The 20,772-nt window shown below is 40.7% G+C and overlaps 1 protein-coding gene across 1 annotated transcript; it reads right to left on the bottom strand.

The window, feature by feature from the left end:
- Positions 1 to 1,330: 1,330 nt before the first annotated feature.
- Positions 1,331 to 4,758, bottom strand: LOC138898908 (uncharacterized). The gene is made up of 8 exons (XM_070185016.1): positions 4,522 to 4,758; positions 3,740 to 3,925; positions 3,557 to 3,636; positions 3,253 to 3,454; positions 2,410 to 3,174; positions 2,028 to 2,292; positions 1,929 to 1,959; positions 1,331 to 1,880 (listed from the first exon to the last, which is right to left on the bottom strand). Exons 1-8 carry the CDS (start codon positions 4,756 to 4,758, stop codon positions 1,331 to 1,333), a joined length of 2,316 nt encoding a protein of 771 aa, XP_070041117.1.
- Positions 4,759 to 20,772: the final 16,014 nt, after the last annotated feature.

The raw sequence follows: 20,772 nt of genomic DNA, 5'->3' as shown, positions 1-20,772 counted from the left end.
GAGACAAAGAAACATGCAGGTTTGTGCAGAGTCCAAACCTGTGAAGCCATCAGTCTGGGGTTCTTCTCTTTGCTATCCTAACCCTAAGGTTAGGTGATTGAGATTTTTCTAGATTGATCAACCTCCTCCCTGCACTAGGCAGTTCAGAGAATGAATGAAACTTAGATGTACCTGCAAAACAGAACACAATGTTACCTATAAAATCCGCCACTGAGTTGCCTTCTCTGAACACATGTTGAAAGATCACATTGAAGTTGTCCTTCATCTCTATAATTTTCTTCACATCCTGTGCAGTTACCCAAGGAGGATCCTATACCCCTTCTATCACCTTATTCATCACCAATGAATCACTCTCCAATTTGAGAGGGTGAAGATCATGCTCCACACAGTATTCCAACCCTTGAAGAATAGCCTTGGATTCAGCTACCACATTAGTTGTCACTCCCAGGTCTACTGCCCTAGCATACACCACATCACATTCATCACCCCTCACACAAAAGCCTAGGGAGCTAGGTCAAGGATTGCCCTTTGAAGCTCCATCAGTATTACATTTGTACCAACCATGAAAAGGAAGATGCCATGTTACTCTTGTAGTGATCAATATAGGTTTATATCCTTCAAAGTATTAAATCATGTCTGACCATAATAATGGAATATTATGGATCCAAGCATATATCACCCTTTCCAGTTGATGCAATGTGCTATTTATCACACGAATCACCTTATTTGTGGACACTGAACCACTACATTTACCTGCGTTTCATCTCTTACAAAGCTCCCAAGTGATGATAGCTACTACTGCTTGAAATAATGGCTTTAATTTTGGACAACACTGAGCATACCACCAATGCCTTATAACATGCTTCAATTGAATCAATTGCACAGAAATTCCAGCAGCCCCCATGAACAAGTTCCATACCTTAGAGGCGGTAGGACTTGTGACAAATATATGCTCAATGGATTCCTCTTGGGGCTGCTGACAACACCAACACCTAGACATCACCATTTTCCCTTGCCTCATCCACATGTCATCAGTGTCTATTTTTTACCTCCACAATCTCCACAATAAGAAGGATATCTTGAATGGCAAACCTTTAATCCACATTAACTTGAATTCCTGATTAGGATCAACCCTATGCCTTAATATTTGCCAAGCACTGCTAACACTGAACTTGCCTGAAGGAGTTGGCATCCAGTATGGCTTATCCCAATATCCCTCACTGCCTTCATAATACACATTTATCCTTATATGTTCTGCAATTTCCTCATTGAAAATTTGATCTAGTAGCTGATCATCCCATGCTTCCCCTTACCACAGTTCTGCCACCTCCTAAAGATCTTTATTGATTGGAAAGTCTTCAGGTAATGCGTGATAAAGTGCACCTAATCCAGTCCAATTTTCATGCCAAATATTAGTTGTTCCACTCCTCAATTCCCATACGATCTCGTGTTCTACTTCTTCCCTAGCATTCAGCATTTGTCTCCAAACATGAGACCCTCCCCTAAAATACACCAGTGTTGGTAGCTCCTTCTTGCAATACTTATTCCACATGAAATTAGACCACAAAGATTTTGCGGTCCTAAAACTCCACCATAGTTTAGCAAACAGTGCCCTTGAGACATCATGTAAGGACCTAAAACCTAGGGCCCCTTCCTCTTTAGGAAGGCAAAGATTTTGGCATGAACCTAGCAAAAGTCTTATGTAGATGCCCCAGGAAGATGTTTGGTTGATCAAGGACTGATAACCTGTGGACTGGCATACTTTGCAACACACTAAAGATGATGTTGCCTTTCCTCCAAATGACAACAGCTTTCCTTTCCATGACTGCAATTTAGCCTTCACCTTCATGATAAGATCTTCATAATAGTCCTTCCTCCTTCTAGTGTAAAAAAAATAGGACACCCTAGATATGTGAAGTGGAATTTACCTCTTGCAAATCTTGTAATATCTCCAACTTCCTGAAAAATTCCATTAACAACCTTTGAATGCATGTAGTATGAACTCTTATCTTTGTTGATCATCTAACCTGATATCTTCTCATAGTTCCCCAACACTGCCATAATCTTGCTCAAAGAGGGAGGATGAGCAAATGCAAAGATTATCGTATCATCAGCATATTCCAAGTGGTTCAAAGGATCAGACCACTTAGGCATTCCAAATCCCACAAATGACTTATCCTCAAAGAGCTTATTCAAATACCTAGAAAGTACCTCAGCTGACAGAATGAACAATGCTGGAGAGAGGGGATCCCCTTGTTTCACACCCCTTGTCGACTTAAAGAACTCTGAGGACTGCCCATTCACCAATACTGAATACCAGTTATTTGACATCAAGTTCCACACCATGTTGATGAAGTGTTCAGAAAATCCCATCTTCCTTAGCACATGCAATAAGTACTTCCATGAAACCCTATCATAGGTTTTAGCCATATCAAGCTTGATCACCACATTAGCTGGCTTTCCCCTTAACCTTATGTCAGTGATAATTTCTTGCGTCAATAAGATGTTCTCAAATATACTCCTACCATTTACAAATCCAGATTGATTAGGAGTTATTAGATATGGCAAAAAACTCTCCAATCTGTCATGTAACACCCTAGATAAGACCTTGTTAATGAAGTTGCTCAAAATAATAGGTCTTAAGTTAGAGAAGGTCTCAACTCTAGGTTTCTTGGGCAGCAACACTAGATTGGTGTGAGTGATAGATTTAGGCAATGCAGCTCCTCCATATAAGTGTAGCACCATGTTGTGTATATCAGAACCAATGCCATCCCAGCAAGTTTGATAAAACAGGCCACTGAATCCATCAGGACCACTAGAACTCTCCCCACTAAGCTCAAAAACGGCTGCCCTTACTTCTTCAATTGTTGGCAATCTGCTAAGTTCCAAATTCTTATCCATAGTGACCATTGAAGGTACATTATTGAGCAAGGAAAATTCAGAAGCATCACTTTCATTTGTGAACTGTTTTTGATAGAAGTCCACTGCAACTGTAGCCAATTGCTCTTGGTCTTCAATCCATACCCCACTCCCACTTTTGATCCTCTTCAGTTGCAATTTCTTTCTTTTACCAATGACATGATTGTGAAAGAAACTTGTATTCCTATCTCCTTCAGCAAACAAAGTCATCCTAGCTTTTTGCTTCCAATACTTCTCCTCAATACTCAAGTATTTCTTCAATTAAGATTGAGCCTTTTGAAGCACAATCCTATTCTCAGTTGTAGGCTCTTCTTCAAACAACATCTCCTTTACCCTAACAATGTCCTCCAAAATAGCCAATTGCTTGAAGATATCAACAAATGTTTCCCTACTCCATTTTGAGAGTGCTGCCTTCACCCTCTTGATATTCTGCTTAAACATCAAAAATGGATCCCCTATGAAATCAGCTTCCCAGTTCTGCCTCACCATATCTATAAATGTAGCATGCTTTGTCCAAAAGTTTAAGAATCTGAAACTGCACCCCACATGTCATTAGCAATGGTGTATGATCTAATCCAGTTCTGATTAGATGCTCAACTTCAATAGTTGGCAACATGTTCTGAAATGGCATATTCACAAAACTCCTATCCAATCTCTTGAATATACACTCAGCATTGGATCTCCCATTCCACCATGTGAATGGAATTCCTTTGTACCCTTGCTCAAACAAACCACAAGAGTTTACACAAAATGCAAAATCCTTATATTCAGGAGGGTGTACTGGAAGTCCCACTATTTTCTCATCTTCATGCAATATCACATTGAAATCCCCTCCTACCAACCATGGTAATTCCATATCACTTGCTAAGTAATACAAGTGATCCCATAAATCCAACCTCTCCATTGCTGAACATTTTGCATAAACAAATGTCATCATCATGTGCTGCCCCGGGTCATGGTGAAACACTCTCACAGTCACCTGTTGCTCAATATCCTCCACTAATTCCTATTCCATCACTGCATCGAAGAACAACCATATTTGCCCGTTAATATTTGCATAAGCAGTTTCCATATTCAACCTCCTTTTATATATATCAATGAGTCCCTTCTTTTGAAAAGGCTCCATCAATGCAACTACACAAAAATTATGCTCCCTATTCATGTTGATCACCCTAGGAAAGGCCTATTGTGTATTCATAGACCTTATGTTCCATATTAATGTTTTGGTCATCATCATTTAGATAGAGAAGTTGCCCTCTTGGGCATTATTCTTGAAGGTTGTGGTGGATCTTTACTCTGATTCTTCTTAGTTTTTTCCCTCCTTTAGCACTAGTTGTGGGTGATAAATCCCCTTCCCTAGCCACTTGTTTGAAGTTTTTTGTAGTTGATTCATCCTCCATTGGATTTTGTCTAAATAAGTCTTCATAAATTGGTGTCACATTGTGTATAACTAAATCATGTAAATGTTGTAGAGGAGTCTTAAGTGGAACATTAATATGTAGCTGCATAATTTGATCAGTGCCAGATTCCATAGGCACTTCCTCTATTTCCCCCAATGCTCTTGGGTCAATTGCCCGCTCATCAGCCTAGCCCATGAGTTACTGTAGCAGTCTGCTCTGAAGGCACTGTTCTAGTGATATCACCACCCTTCCCATTGCCTGAAATTTGGTCTGACCCCACTATATCATACCTAATCTTCACATCAACATCTCCATCAAGTTTGTTCTCTGATGCATACATCGGAACACCATCTACATAGGCCAAAATCTCTCCAGTTGCACTAAGGTTGGGGTTTACTGTAGCTACCTCATCAGGTGTACCCGGCTTTAGGCCTGACATCGCCAGCCTAACGCCTGGGGAGCCTGGCTTTAGACCTGGCATCGCCTGGGGAGCCTGGCTTTAGGCCTGGCGTCGCCAGCCTAACGCCTAGGGAGCCTGGTTTTAGCGCTGGCTTCGCCAGCCTAACACCTGGTGAGCTTGGCTTTAGGCCTGGCGTCGCCAGCCTATCGCCAGGTAAGCTTGGCTTGTTGTCCTTCTTCACCTTGTCTTCTGTTATCTTAGTTTTGCCTAGATGATCATCCTTAACCTCAACTGCATCACTCCATAAGACCTTTGTAGAGTTTACCTCATCAAGATCCTCAATCTGCCCAGAATATTTAAATGTTTGAAATGGAATCTCATGACAAGATTGGTTTGTGGTCACATTGAGTTGTTTTAGCTCCTCTTGCTTGTCCCAGACCTTCTATAAACCCGGTCGATTATGGACTGAATCCCAGAAGGAGTAGGACCATCTTTAGAACTGAAGACTCGTTTCCCCCCACCAAAACCAATTGATTGTTCTCGTTTATATCACTTTGTTCCTCCTCTAATACTGCAAATTTATTCCTTGCGTAAACCTTGTTTGTCTGATCTTCTTCGACCTCCACCAGTGCAAAGTTATTAATTGTTGCCCGATTTTCTTTACACTTGTTCACAATAGAACCTTTAAATTTGTTTTCTTCCCTCACTTATATGATCCCTTAGGGAAATTATAATCCGATAATCCCACATAGTGCAAACTTCGGCCGGAACCCACAGTTGTGGACCTCAAAAAGTGTCTAACACTTTCTCTTTGAGGTAATTTGAGCCCTTACCCGATCTTTGTTAACACGGACTAGTTAAAATAGAGTTATTTGCAAATAAGTGTCCTAACACACCTCAAAATCGTTAGGTGGTGTCTCTTCTCTTTTAATCCCCATTTAAAAGAGTTGTCAAATGTCAAAACCCATTTTCGAGAGAAAAAGAGGCGCGATAGCATGGCGACTCTGCTGGGGATATACTTAGGCTCTTACCATAATGAAGTTGATTTATGTGGATTAACGAATTATTTGATGACATGTACATCCTTTCCCTTATTTTCCTTTATTTGTTTAAATTGCTATGACATATACATCCCCCCTATTTCTCTTACTTGCTTAAACTGTTATGACATGCACATCTCTGTTTCCTTATTCTTGTTTAATGTTTCTATATCATGTCTATCCCGTTCCTATCCCCCCTTTTCTTCATTTAATTACGTTCCCGCACATTTTTATGCGTTAAATTGACTTCTCTCTTTTGTCATTCCTTTTTCATATCTTTCTCCTGTTCATATTATTTACTATTTTTATGCACTTTCATCATGCACATATCTGGCAACGTGTTACTATTTTTGAATAAAGCATGCTTTCAGCATCATACTGTACCCATGCTTATTATCAACATAGCGGCGCTTGATGAGTGTTCGCGCTTTCCTAAAAAATACCCTTATTAAACTAGAAAGGCTTATTAGTGGTAGACTAGTCGATTAGGGGTGCAGTCGATGGTCCCGTGCCTTTCCCTTTCAACTTGTCCACTTGAGAGTATCAGTCTAGACCCTTATATTTCAACCACACTCTGATTTGAAATGTTCATGCATCATGCTAAACATAGTACGGATTGAGACATCATTGACGCATCAACCCGCTTAGATGAACCTTGTCCAAAGTCCAACGGAATTTCCGTAATTCCAAAAGACACTATCATATTATGTGCATTACATGGAGAAAAAGTGCCAACATGTTGATCATTATTGCGTAGATAGTCAAATATGGAGGGGGAAAGGGCTAACTTTTATTTGTTTACAGAAAATGAAGCATGAAATCCCCAGGTTTGGTATGGTCCAGAGTATCCCGGTTTTGCTAATTGATTGGTGGAACGACCTTGCACCCTGTGACATAAACCATGTAAGGAGAGTATTAGGTAACCTGCTATCTTTGCTGAATATTCAACAAAATAGGGACTAATCGATGCTGCTACCATGTCCTGGGATGCAAAGAGAGTCGTTTTCCAATTTGGCAACATAGAAATGACTCCTCTCCTAGAGGAAATAGGGGGTTTCGCCAAAACTACCATAGGATGGTCCGGGTCTATTGGTACCTCAAAATTGTACCCCACGCGGTTTTCTGAAAATGTTGCGTTTTAAGAAGAATGATGAACTAGTCTATCTGAAGAAATAATACATCCCCTTTGAATTTATGTTTGAGTATTATGGGCATAGCAAATCATATCGCCTTCATCATGTGGATCTAGCTATTACCTCTTTGGGATGGGTGCACTGCCGGGTCTATGTCTTCATAGTCTGTTTCTTGGGTTAGCTGATCTTTTCGATGTAAGGGGGAATGATTCATACTCGCTTAGCCATGGTTGCAAAGACCTTAATGGATGGTATCGAGGGGTAGAACTACACTATTATCCCGATTATCTTAGCTGAAATGTATCGTTCTCTAGATCCGTGCAAGCATGGGTTCGGACACTTCAAGGGTTGTAATATCTTGCTACAAGTTTAGCTACTGTAACACTTTTAGAGGGGTGATTATCACCAGGAGCTTCTTCGAAGGCCACTGAATGACTACCTAGCCAGTCAACATCGAAAGAAGATGACATTCATTCTAGAAAGGTTTGCAAAGCCTGGAAATGGTATAGGATGGGTGTGTTTCTTCAACTATATGACAAACGAGAAAGAACATTGGATATTTGAATGGTTTCCTAGTAGTTAGTTCATCATCAGGTCCAAAGGAACCACTCACTTAGTACTGATTGGGCTGCGAGGCATCGACCCTTACACTCTTATAAGGGTAATGAGGTAAGTTGGGAGGAAACAAGTCATACCTCGGGTTTCTAACATGATTCAGTATGAAGCAGATTTCAAAGGAGATGTAATCCCATTCAAGTTTAAAGCCCAACACATGTGGAATCAAAAGATCATCGTGGAGGGAGAGACTATTGAGCCAGACATGTATCACGCTGGTCATATGTAGTACTATCTCTCCTGGTTGGAGGACGAAATAGCCGGGGATGTCAAACTATGGGTCAATCTGAAAGATAGGATCATAGATGAGGTGGTAGAGGTATAGGTGAAGTACAAGAGGCTACATAAAAGAGTGTTCGAATCTGAAGCTAAGCATTTAGAACAACATAATATGGATATGGAGGCGATCAAGGAATGGAAGAAGATTGCAAATAAGTCGACAAAGAGGTTGGAGCACCTAGAGCAAGGATTGATGGAGCTAGAGGGGAAGATTAGAAAGAGGCTTTGGGATTGGCAAGACATGGATATTGATGAAGGAGGGAAGTTAGCAATGGCGCACTTGATACTCGACATGCGCGATCTCGGAAACGCGATTGATGTAGTCAAGAGAGCCAAGCATGGAGAAGGTCCTTCAAGGACCAAGTAGACTAGGAGATACTGTTCTCTACTACTTTCTAGATTAGATTAGATTTTGATGTAATAAGGCTTAACGCCGTTAATGATGCAAGACCCCGTAAACTTTTACCTAAAAAGTTTGCAGAACATGATAGTTATGCAATCCACTATGCGACCGCAGAACCAGTTTGCGGACCGCAGATTGGCTGCAGATTAAAGCAGATAGCTTTGCCAATTTTGAGGATCATTATGAGACCGTAAAACCATTTTGCGCGTCATAGATCCCATCGCAGATCCAACATGAGAAATTTTAGAAGGAGGTTCTGCGGTCCATTATGAAACCACATAATTGGTTTGCGGACCGTAGACATATTGCAGAGTGAGGTAGAAATGCCCAGTTCTAGAGGGCCATTATGCGGTCCATTTTGCGAACCACATAAGTGTCATGCGGTCGCATATGCGACCGCAGATCTGCGTCAGGGCTCCATTATTCCAATCTTATAACCCGACCACTATTTCATTTATCTATTCCAATCTTATAACCCGACCACTATTTCATTTATCTAGCCTGTGGGTTCATTTTTGAGGGATTACCTGACATTTTAGAGTGAGGAGAAAACCATTCTCTAGAGAGGAAAGGGAGGACTAAGGATTTCACTACTCTACTTTGATCAAACCTTGGAATTCCATCAAAAGGAACTTTCTAGGGCTTCAAAAAGGTAAGAATTGCTTCTCCCAATTCTCCAATTTTGGGTTTGGGTTGATTATGGGTGATGAGGGTAGGTTTTATTACATGCATGAGCTAATAGAGACTGTGGGGAAGTTGTTGAATAATCTTGGGTGGTTTTGTTGTTGAATTAGTTGAGGTAAAGGTCGGGTCATAGTTGTAACATCCCTTGCCATGCGAATTCCTCTAACCGTGCTTATCATTATCTCCTCCTTGATAGATTGGCATCGTTAGGAGTGTTGGGACATTATTGTGTCATTACGAAAAGCTCTTTCGAGGTATGAAGGCTAAACTCTTTTTGTGGTATTGGAATTCCTGTGTTCTTACAAAACTCCATCGTGTGAAGTTCGAACATAGAACGCTATTGATGTGAGGTATTCAAACTTGTAAAATTGATTCCCGAATGGCATACTGTGTTAGAACCCTCGTGTGTTAATAATTCTCTATTTTAGACTTAATTATGTTATACCCCTTTTGGGAAGAAGATCTTGTATGAAATCAATGTGATTAAACACTTATTTCTCATATGATGAAACCTTATGAACTTACACTTGCTAAGGACAAAGGTGCCAAATGGTTGATTTGAAAGGGAACTCTTTTGTATAAACTATTATCATTTTGGGAATTCGAAGTATGGCTTTCAGAAATATACCTCCCCCGCATACATTGGGGTAAGGCGGCGGGGCCGCTTTGTGTAGAGTTGTGGTATTGTGAATACACCTCCACCCGCATACATTGGGGTGAGGCGGCAGGGCCTCTTTGTGTAGAGTTGTGGTATTATGAATACACCTCCACCCGAATACATTGGGGTGAGGTGGTAGGGCCCCTTTGTGTAGAGTTGCTGGTATTGTTATTGCACCACCTCCCGCATACATTGGGGCTAGGCGGCAGGGATCCCTGACTTAAAAATTTATAAATGTTATATTAAGATCTTAATAAACTTGCTATGGCTTTAACGGCTATCTAATCCTTTTATTGTTACCATGATTCATCATATTCATGTTGTATTTTCAAGTCCTTGCATAGGTGTTTGGTTTTCATACTAGTACTATTCGACATGTACTAACGTCCTTTTTTTCCGGGATGCTATATCTTTAATGGATGCTGGTAGTTCTACAGTGGATGGAATTGACCAGTGATAGCGGTACACTCTCTTCCCAGTTGACTTGGTGAGCCGCACTTCATTTCGGGGTCATGCATCGTTTGTTCTGTGTGTATTATGTTTTGAGGTATAGTCGGAGCCTTGTTGCCGGAACTATCATTGTACTCTTTTGTATCTATTAGAGGATCTGTAGACATGGAGTGGGTTGTGTATTACTATTGGGAAAGTCAAGATAGTAATGTCGTATGTGTATTACATGTTCCACTCCAAACTATGAAAGTGTATGTATTTTGAGACTTTATAAATGAAGTAACTAATGATGATGGAATTAGTGTTGTTCATGAACCCTCTTGGTGTTAATTAATGAAGTTTATCTTCTCTTTATTTATGGGTGAGTTGGGTAGAAGGCAATTTAGTAGGCTTGCTCGGCCGATTTATCTCGGTTGGGCGCCGGTCGTTTTCCCTGAGGTTGGGGCGTGACAAGTGACTTTAGTTATTATTTTCGAATTAGTGATGGATTGGTTTGGCTTATCTTAGCATTAATGGGAGGAGGCAAATGTTGACATGAATTTTCTCCAAGTAAATATGTCTCTTAGGCCTACCGCAGGCACAATGAGGTCCCCAAACTAGGACCTACTTAAATGTTGCAAACACTCTTTTACTTTGTTTTACTAATTTGGTTACCTTTTGCTTTTTCTTTCTTTTGATTACTCCCATTCCCAAAGGTTGGTTTGCGCATTCTGGTATCATCAGCCTACTACACCAAATCCAGAGGTCCTCTACCTCCTCCTTCACCTAGTGATCCAAAAAAGCAAAGGCAAAAGAAGGATGGATGATCTAAGTGGTAATCGAACTGACAATGATACCATGGTAGAGAATGTTGAAATCTCAGACGGAAGAACTATGCCAGGACAAAATGAGTTGGTCCTACGTTTGGAACAGAAAATCTTGGAGCTGCAGGGTGAGCTTGAGCAGGTTCAAAATCTGGCAAACCTCCCCCTTACTCTAAATGTTCCTAACATCAACTAGCAAAACACAATAACTCAGAACCAAACACCACCACAAAACACCCAGAACAAAAATCCACTACCCATAGCTCCACAAAATCCTCCCACAACGCATCAGTATCACAATCCTGCACCTCCTCGAAAACTTAACCCACCACTAGTGCAAACCCATCAATAACAACACCATTAACAATGCAATATCCGCAAACTACCACTTATCACACCACTCAAAATGTACCACAACTTATCCAAGATCCCCCCTCAAACTTCAATCAATAATCACCCATATACCCAAGTTCCGGGAACTCATCAAGGCAACCCGATATATGTGCAAACCTTACCCCATACCCCGCAACAAACCCTATACATACCTGGGCCGACCAAGAAGGACGTGCTCATTTGAAATATGGCAGAAGAACACAAGAAAGTAACAGGGAGAGTCCATAGTGTTGAAGGCGGGAAGGGCATTGAAGGTTTAAACAATGAAGACTTATGTATCTAACCATATGTAGAACTATCGGAGGGTTACAAACCTCCCAAGTTTGATATGTTTCATGGCACTGGTGATCCTAAGGTGCATCTGAGAACCTACTGTGACAATCTTGTGGGAGTGGGTAAGAATGAACAAATCCGCATGAAATTGTTCATGCAAAATCTTACAGGAGACGCATTATCTTGGTACATCAGCCAGAATCCGAAGAAGTGAGCAAATTGGGTGAGTATGGCATCAGATTTCATGGACAGGTTCAGGTTTAATACAAAGAACGCGCCAGATGTTTTTTATATCCAGAACCTCAAGAAGAAGCCGACATAAACCTTCTGAGAATATTCTACTCGTTGGAGATCAGAAGCCACCAAGGTGAGGCCGTCACTTGAAGAAGAACAAATGAACAAGTTCTTTGTTAGAGCTCAAGATCCGCAGTATTATGAAAGGTTGATGGTTATCGAGAATCACAAGTTCTCAGACATCATCAAGTTAGGAGAAAGGATAGAAGAAGGAATCAAGAATGGAATAGTGACCAATATCGAGGCACTGCAAGCCACAAACAAAGCCTTACAATTACGAGGTATCTCGGAGAAGAAAGAAGTGGGTGCCATGATGGTAGCCCAGGGCCCTAAGTCTCCCCTAACATTCCAACCCTCACCTCCAAAATATCAATTCCCCGCCACCACCCACCATACAAAAAATACCCAACCTGCGTATTACCATTCACCTCCACCAGCCCGCCTAAACTACACAAAGCCACAACCAAACTTTGACCGCAGAGCTCCCAGACAACTCAACACAATTGCTGAACCCATAGCCTAATTGTATGAGAGACTGAAGGCTGTTGGTTACATCACCCCCTTATTCCTGCTGTTGTTGTTGAGAACCCTTCCCAGTGGGTTAACCCCAACAAAACTTATGCCTATCATTTAGGAATGAAGGGTCATACCATTGAACAATGTCGCATGTTGATGGACAAGATTCACACACTGATCGACACCAAAGTTATACAAGCAAAGGAAGTTGTGCCAGATATCCGTAATAACCCTCTCCTTGATCATAGGGACGAGGGAGTGAATGTGATAGAAACTGATGAGGAATGGGATCAGGAGGGATCCATCGAACTTATTCGAGAGGGGGATGCTCCTAAAACATCTTATGTCACCCTCTCCCCAATTATGATGCAAACCCAGGTACTGTTTAAGGTCGAGGTAGCTATGCCTTTTACTGTGATGGTAGCTCTAACACCGTTTTATAATTCTGATGTCGTCCCATGGGATTTTGTGTCATAGGATAGAAGAAAAGGAAAAGCCAAGATGTAAGAGACAGGTGTTGCGCAAGGTATGACCAAAACTGGCAGAGTTTAGATACCTGAGAATCTTGGATGAACAAGCAAAGAAACTACATCTAAGCCGTCTGTCATTAAGACATGCACCGATGATCTTTAGAGAAAGGTATATGTGAGGGATTACTCTATTGTTGATCACCTGAACAATACTCCCGCCCAGATATCCATCTTGTTGCTATTGAAAAATTCAAATGCACACAAGAATGCTTTGATGAAAGTATTAAGTGAAGCTTATGTTCCCGCCGGAATCACCAGTGGGGAGATGGCCAGTATGGTAGGACAGGTACTAAAGGATCATAAAATTACCTCCCACGGAGATAAGCTAGCGCTAGAAGGGTTTAGTCAAAACAAAGCATTGCACAGTGATGTTTGGTGCAGACAAGATCACTATGCCATTTGAAGACAAGATCATTTCCAGAGTCCTCTGAAAAGACTGATGGTTTGATGTTGAATTCCAAGTGCTAGACATATCCGCCACCTACAACTTGTTATTGGGACGACCATGGATACACGCAATTGGGACAGTCTCTTCTACTCTGCAACACGTTGTGAAGTTTGAGTGGAATCATCAAGAAGTGATTGTTCACGAAGATAGAAGCAACCCTATCTACACCAACCTGACTGTGCCAGCTATCGAAAACAGGAGAAAATTAGGAGCAGAAACATACTAGCGTATTGAGAGAGTAAATGCAATTGAGAAGGATTGATGGTGGAGCAACAACATAGAAAGAATGTTGATGTGGTTGTGGTATGAACCAGGTAAGGGTCTTGGCCGAAAGCTTCAGGGGATCACAGAACCAATATGACCACAATATCATGACACAACCTTTGGTATCGGGTATGAATATACTATGCAAGAATACCAGGATTGGACACCTCCATGGCGTACTAATTACTACCCGTTGGAACAACTCATACCACAGCTGCACCAGACAGTCCGCCAGACTGATGTAATATGGGGATCCAAGGAAGACGAGGTTTTAGCCAGCATGAGGAAGTTCTTACTGGACGAGGAAAATATGGACTGTAGTGCAATGTTATAGGTGGAGGAGGAGAAAGACCTTACCATCCAGACGGTGGGAGAAAGAGCTGTTCTCAGGAACTGGATTGTTGCACCATCTCGGGCTCGCCGAGTACCTGGGTAGCTTTGGCAGAATTAGCATGATTTGTTTTAAGATTGTGTTTGGGCATTTAAGACATTTTCAGGAAGATAATGCATTATTGCTTTTCATTTATTTATTATTATCTTTCTACATTCTTTTCAGCGTAATTATTACATATCCTGATGAACCTACGACTGTGACATGTCATAAGACAACACAACATAATAAAAGTGATTCAGAATATTTGGGAGATGATATAATACCTGAGGAAATTGTCAAAGAAGTAGAGAATTTTCATAACAAACCAAAGTCCAATTTGGAAGAAACTGCGGCAGTTAACTTAGGAGATTTCGAAACGGTCAAGGAAACCCGCATAAGCATTCATCTATCACCGTCAGAGAAGGAAGAGTATATCCGATTTCTAAAAGAATATAAGGATATTTTCGCATGGTCCTACGATGACATGACTGGGTTAAGAAGATCCACAGTAGCTCATAATCTACCTCCCAAACCCTTGTGTCCACCAGTAAAATAGAAGCTCCAAAAATTCAAGCTAGATATGAGTTTGGAGATAAAGGAGGAGGTTACTAAGCAAATCAAAGCCAAGGTCCTTCAAGTGGTCGAGTACCCAACCTAGCTAGCCAATATTGTGCAAGTTCGAAAGAAAGATGGAAAAGATAGAGTGCACATTGATTATCGAGATCCGAACATAGCAATTCCTAAGGATGATTTCCCATTGCCCAACATACACATACTGATAGACAACTGAGCCAAGCATGAACTCCAATCCTTTATGGATTGATTCACATGATACCACCATATCTGGATGGACGAAGAGGATGCCGAAAAGATAGTCTGTATCATGCCATGGGGAATATATTGCTACAAAGTGATGCCATTTGGTTTGAAGAACGCTGGGGACACCTACACGAGGGCCATGATGACTCTTTTCCATGACATTATACACAAGGAAATAGAGGTATATGTGGATGGTGTTATCGTCAAATCTAAGAGAAGTTCAGATCATATAGCATACCCGAGGAAGTTTTTCGACCGACTTCAAAAATACAATTTGAAGTTTAACCATGCAAAATGTGCTTTCAGAGTCCCTGCTGAGAAGTTGGTAGGTTTCATCATCAGTCGTCGTGGTATTGAGATAGACCCTTCAAAAATCAAAGCTATTCAGGACTTGCCACCACCAAAGAACAAGAAGGATGTGATGAGTTTTCTAGTATGCCTCAATTACGTCAGTCGTTTTATAGCAAAGTCAATAGTGATATGTTAGTCGGTCTTCAAAATGTTGAGGAAAGATGCTGCAATGAGCTGGACCGAAGAATGTCAAAAGACTTTTGACAGAATCAAGGAGTACTTGTCTAAGCTACATGTGTTTGTCCCGCCTGAGCCCGGAAGACCTCTATTGTTGTATCTATCCATTTTGGATGGAGCCTTTGGATGCTTCCTATGGCAACATGATGAAACTGGGAGAAAAGAGCAAGCGATATATTATCTGAGTAAGAAGTTCACACCTTACGAGGCCCATTACTCTCTGCTAGAGCGCACCTATTGTGCTTTGACATAGATAGGCCAGAAGTTGAGACATTATTTCTATGCATACACTACATATCTCATATCAAGGATAAATCCACTAAAATACATCTTTCAGAGACTCATGCCTATGGGTAAGTTAGCTTGCTAAGTGAGTTCAACATCATCTATGTGACTCAGAAGGCGGTCAAGGGTCAAGCATTGACCGATCACCTGGAAGAGAATCCCGTAGACGGAGAATACGAACCATTGAAGACATATTTTCCCGACGAGAAAGTGTCATTTGTAGGAGAAGATATTACCGAGACGTATGATGGTTGGAGGATGTTTTTCAACGGAGCAACCAACTTCAAATGAGTGGGCATCAGAGAAGTTTTAGTATCAGAAACCGGTCAACATTATCCGGTATCCACAAAGCTTAGGTTCCCATGGATAAATAATATGGTAGACTATGAGGCTTGCATCTTGGGACTCGTATTGGCCATCGACATGAATGTTTAGGAGTTCCTGGTAATCGGAGATACAGATCTATTGGTACACCAAGTACTAGGAGAATGTGCTACCAAGAACACTAAAATATTTCCATACCTACATTGTGTGCAAGATTTGATCAAAAGGTTCACGAAGATATAATTCAAACATGTTCCAAGGATTCAGAATGAGTTCGCAGATGCATTGGCTACCTTGTCTTCCATGGATAAACATCTAGACAAGAATTTCATCGATCCTATCTCGGTTAAGATATAACCAGTCACCTAATTGTCCTCATATTGAAGAAGAGTTTGACAAAAATCCATGGTTCCACGACATCAAAGAGTATTTGGATAAGGGGAAATAACTTCAAAATGCCACACACACCCAGAAGCGCACGCTTCGAAGATTGGCCAACCATATCTTTCAAATCGGAGGAATTCTGTATAGAAGGACTCCTGATATGGGATTGCTGCGATGTGTTGATGCCAAAGAGGAATCTAGATTGCTCGATTAAATAAACGCTAGATCTTGCAGACCTCACATGAATGGTTTTGTTTTGGCCAAGAAGATATTAAGGGCATGGTATTTCTAGATGACTATGGAGACATGCTGCATCAAATATGTTCAAAAGTGCCACCAATGCCAGGTACATGCTGTTTTGATATGAGTGCCACCCAACGAACTCAATGCAACGAGTTCACCCTGCATTTCCTTGCCTGGAATGGATGTCATCGGACCAATTGAACCCGCTGCTTCCAACGTACCGAGGTAATTTTAGTGGCTATAGATTACTTCACAAAATGGGTTGAATTCGCTTCTTATAAGACTGTGACTAAGAAGGTCGTAGCAGATTTCATTCGAGATCATATTGTTTGTTGATTTGGAGTACCTGGGTCAATCATTACCGACAATGCCATCAATCTCAATAGCGATCTGATGAAAGCCATGTGTGAAATATTCAAGATCAAGCATCAAAATTCTACAGCATACAGGACGCAGATGAATGGAGCCGTGAAAGCCGCCAATAAGAACACTAAGAAGATATTAAGGAAGATGGTGGATAACTACAAGCAATGGTATGAGAAGTTACCATTTGCTCCACCTATCTACTGGTCTATGGAACTGAAGTTGTTATACCTACCGAGGTGGATATTCCTTCTCTAAGAATCATATAGGAGACCAAGCTCAGCAATGCAGAATGGATACGGAGCCGGTATGAGCAACTGGATCTCATTGATGGTAAGAGGATGAACATAGTGTGTCACAGCCAATTCTACCAGAATAGAATGGCAAGGGCTTTTAACAAAAAGGTTAGATCAAGGCAATTCACAATGTTGCATTTGGTGTTGAAACGGATATTCCTTCATCACGACGAAGCAAAAGGGAAATTCTCACCTAACTAGCAAGGCCCTTACCTAGTTCAACGAGTACTGATAGGAGGAGCGCTTATACTTACGGAGATGGATGGAGAATTATGGCAAAAACCTATCAATTCAGACATAGTCAAGAGATATTATGTTTAAGATTATGTCTGCACTTTTGCATTGATGTAACCTGAACTACGATTGACCTCATTCCCGTTTAAGAGGTGATACGTGGGGAAGCCTTATGGGTTTGCTCACATCAAAACAAAATCTTCATTCTCCTCTACAGTCAGGAACTGGGGCAAGAATTCAAGTTTTGTCAGCATTACGTCAAAGATCACCAAGAAGTGTATCACTATAAGTATGCATTTAAACTGGGGGTAGAATTTTGAGGAGGGTCCTCAAAATTTCGAGTTGAGGTGGTGGCAATGTCTCAAAGCGTATCACAGTCCCCGTTAGACAAAATTATTTGTTTTATGCACCATCACATATTTTTAATAACTGCGTGTCTTACAAATAATTTATCACAAGTGCATATTTTTCGAAAGTTTCATTTCTGTAGTAGCCAAATGTTACCCAGGGTGACTCGAACAAGGTATCAAGACAAGATGCAAAGGCCAAAAATGAACCAAAGGCACAGACCAACATTTCCCCCCCCAAAACTCACAATATTTCTTTGGATGCAGACATAACAGACATGAGAAGCATGCCCACAACATACAACAACACCACTAGCTTCACCAACTTACATCACCTAGCACAAAGGCGTCAAGCTAAGAATTACTTTCGTTTCTCGTATTGAATCTCTGCATTTCCTTGCATGATGCTAAATATTGCCTCCATTATTGCATAGGGATAAGCACTGCCCTCATTATTTGCATGAGGCTAAGCAATGCCTTCCTTTTCATGAGACTAAGGATAGTCTCCACCCATTGCATGGGGCTGAGCACTGCCCTCATAATTGCATAAGGCTAAACATTGCCTTTCTCTGCATAGCCCTACGCACGACCCTCATTCTTTGCATGACCCTAAGCATTGCCTCTATTATTGCATAAGTCTAAGCACTGCCTTTCCTTGTATGAGACTAACCACTGTCTCCATTACATGAGGCTAAGCATTGCCCCCATTATTACATAAGACTAAACGCTACCTTTCCTTGCATGAGACTAAGAGCTGTCTACATTACATTGCATGAGGCTAAGCATCGCCTCCATTATTGTATAAGGCTAAATGCTAGCTTGTCTCGTTCTCGCATATAACTAAGAATCACTTGTTCCCTCAATCAAACAATGCATATCACCACATCTTTGCATTTTATGGGCTGAAACATCGCCACATTGTCCGAAGGCATCATAATTTGAAATCATCATCCTCATAGCCCGAAGGCATCATGCCATGGCCTGAGGATCTCTCGAAACTCCATATCATTATTCAAAGGCGTCATAGTCCGGAGGCACCATCCTCAGGGCTTGAGGACACTATTTCATGGCTTGCGAATCCCCTATCAGACGCTTCATGGTGCAGGACGTCATGGTCTAAGGACAACATCCTCATCGTCCAAAGGAAACTCTCAAGGTCTAAAGGAAATTTGCATCATGTTTAAGTTTCTGCAGTAACCCTATATATTAGTATGCATCCTGTTTCAAGTTTTGCAGGTCACTGGAGAGGTAACCGTTCTACAAATAGGAGCAATTCTTGCTCCGATTTCCATTCATGAATGTTCATATCCTTCGATCATCTCAAACGTATTCAATGACCGGCAATTGATTACGCTTTGTTCCATAACTGCCCAATCGTTTACCTCAAATATCTGTAACATTCAAATTCACATTCATAGCTCCACCCAAAATTAACACTTGCTCACGATATTATCCTATCCAAGAGATCCTTTTTCGAAGCACACGACCACTCTTATAACAATTCTATCAATTTCGTTTGTCGTTGGATCCAGAACTACACACGGCCTGATTCTTGTAACACTAGGGATATATAGGCAACTCAGGAACCAGGGTTTAACCCCCCCCCCCCCCCCCATTTATTCAAAAAATGCATCATCCTCACTAATTTCGGATAAAATATGTCATCATTTTCTTTACCCGACAACTCTTTCATTATTCTCGGGTAAAGAGGGGCAGTTGTTGATACCCAATTATGCCCTCATATTTTATAAATATTATATATACTTTCAAAATATCATTTTTTGCATCATCACCATTTTACAAGAGCAGTATAAGTATTTTCTGTAATTTCATAATTTTTAAGGCTTTAAAATATATTTTCTTGCATTTAAATTGTTCAAATATTTATTAGCTATCCTTTCAAATTATTTTGTGATGACTTAATCATGTAAATTTAATATTTACACCCACATGTATGTTTTATAACATTTTTACTTCATTTTATACAATTACGTTTGTGTTTTGAGATATTCATACAAATTTGCAATAATAGCCTAAAAAGCATTTTTATATTTTTATAATGTTAATCTATTATTTTCAATCATTTTACTGCATAAGTAATATTTATATTATTTATAAATTACTTTTTATAAATTATTTTAAATAAATTTTGCATATTTTATTTATAGCCCAATACAAATCTAATTGCGGACTAAAATTAGAGGCCAAAACACTTAGCCCACTTCATTGAATCCCTCAGCAGCCCAAACAAATGACCAGTACCCTTCGACCTATCCCGTTTCCTATTTAATCTTGGCCGTTGATCTCAAATGACCAACGGCCCATAATAAACCTCCCCCTCTCCTTATATCTTTCACCCCCAAACCTTAGAGACATTTTTCCAATTTATTCCGCCTCTACTCTCTTTACTACTCTCTTTACTCCTCTCTTCTCTTTACAAACCATAGCCGTCATATCCCTAAATCCTCTCCAAATTTGGCCACAATATGGAATCTCTTCGTGATTCTCTTCCCTTATTCGCTACTTCTCATGCGTTCATGGTGTTACTTAGTATTTATCTAACTTTGGTAAATATTTCCTTTCAATACGGCCCTGATTGGCTCTAATTTTGGGAAGATCTAATCGGTTATTCATCTATGTATACTCTACAATGAACGATTCCTGCATTTCCGGTCTGATTCATGGCCATTGGACTCAACTAGGATTTGAAATTTCTTTCACCCCTTTACCGGCTATGTTAGGGATTGCATGTTATCGTTTCTCTCCTCATTTAGGTTTAATTGATTGCTTTACTTTTTTGTTCATCCTAATATGTCACTATAGAAACCCCTTACCCATTTTCCCAAAAATTTGAACAACTACTGCTACGACTATTGTTACTACTACTATCCTCCCACTCCCACTCCTCTAGTGCAAGCACCGCTCGGAGCCCACTTCGATGCTCTTGTGAACTCTGAAGCAGTGGGGATTTGGGGTTTCATCGTTCTCTAGTAAACGCAGCTATTCTTGAGATTTTGAGTTCGTCATTCTTTGTTTACTTTGTCTGCAACTGGTTAGTACTTTATACTCTCATA

Source organism: Nicotiana tomentosiformis, chromosome 9 (genome assembly GCF_000390325.3).
Source record: "Nicotiana tomentosiformis chromosome 9, ASM39032v3, whole genome shotgun sequence".
NCBI lineage: Eukaryota > Viridiplantae > Streptophyta > Magnoliopsida > Solanales > Solanaceae > Nicotiana > Nicotiana tomentosiformis.
Note: the sequence above shows the minus strand (reverse complement) of the source record. Positions and strands in the feature narration are given on the sequence as shown.

Bases quoted from the DNA above. Each gene is read 5' to 3' on its own strand.
- LOC138898908 (XM_070185016.1), bottom strand. From the start codon at position 4,758: ATGTCAGGCCTAAAGCCGGGTACACCTGATGAGGTAGCTACAGTAAAC. The intron at 2,293-2,409 runs GTTTCATGGAAG...GTGAATGGGCAG, and splicing joins TGGCTAAAACCTATGATAGG to TCCTCAGAGTTCTTTAAGTC. The intron at 1,881-1,928 runs GTAAATTCCACT...TTTTTACACTAG, and splicing joins TATTACAAGATTTGCAAGAG to AAGGAGGAAGGACTATTATG.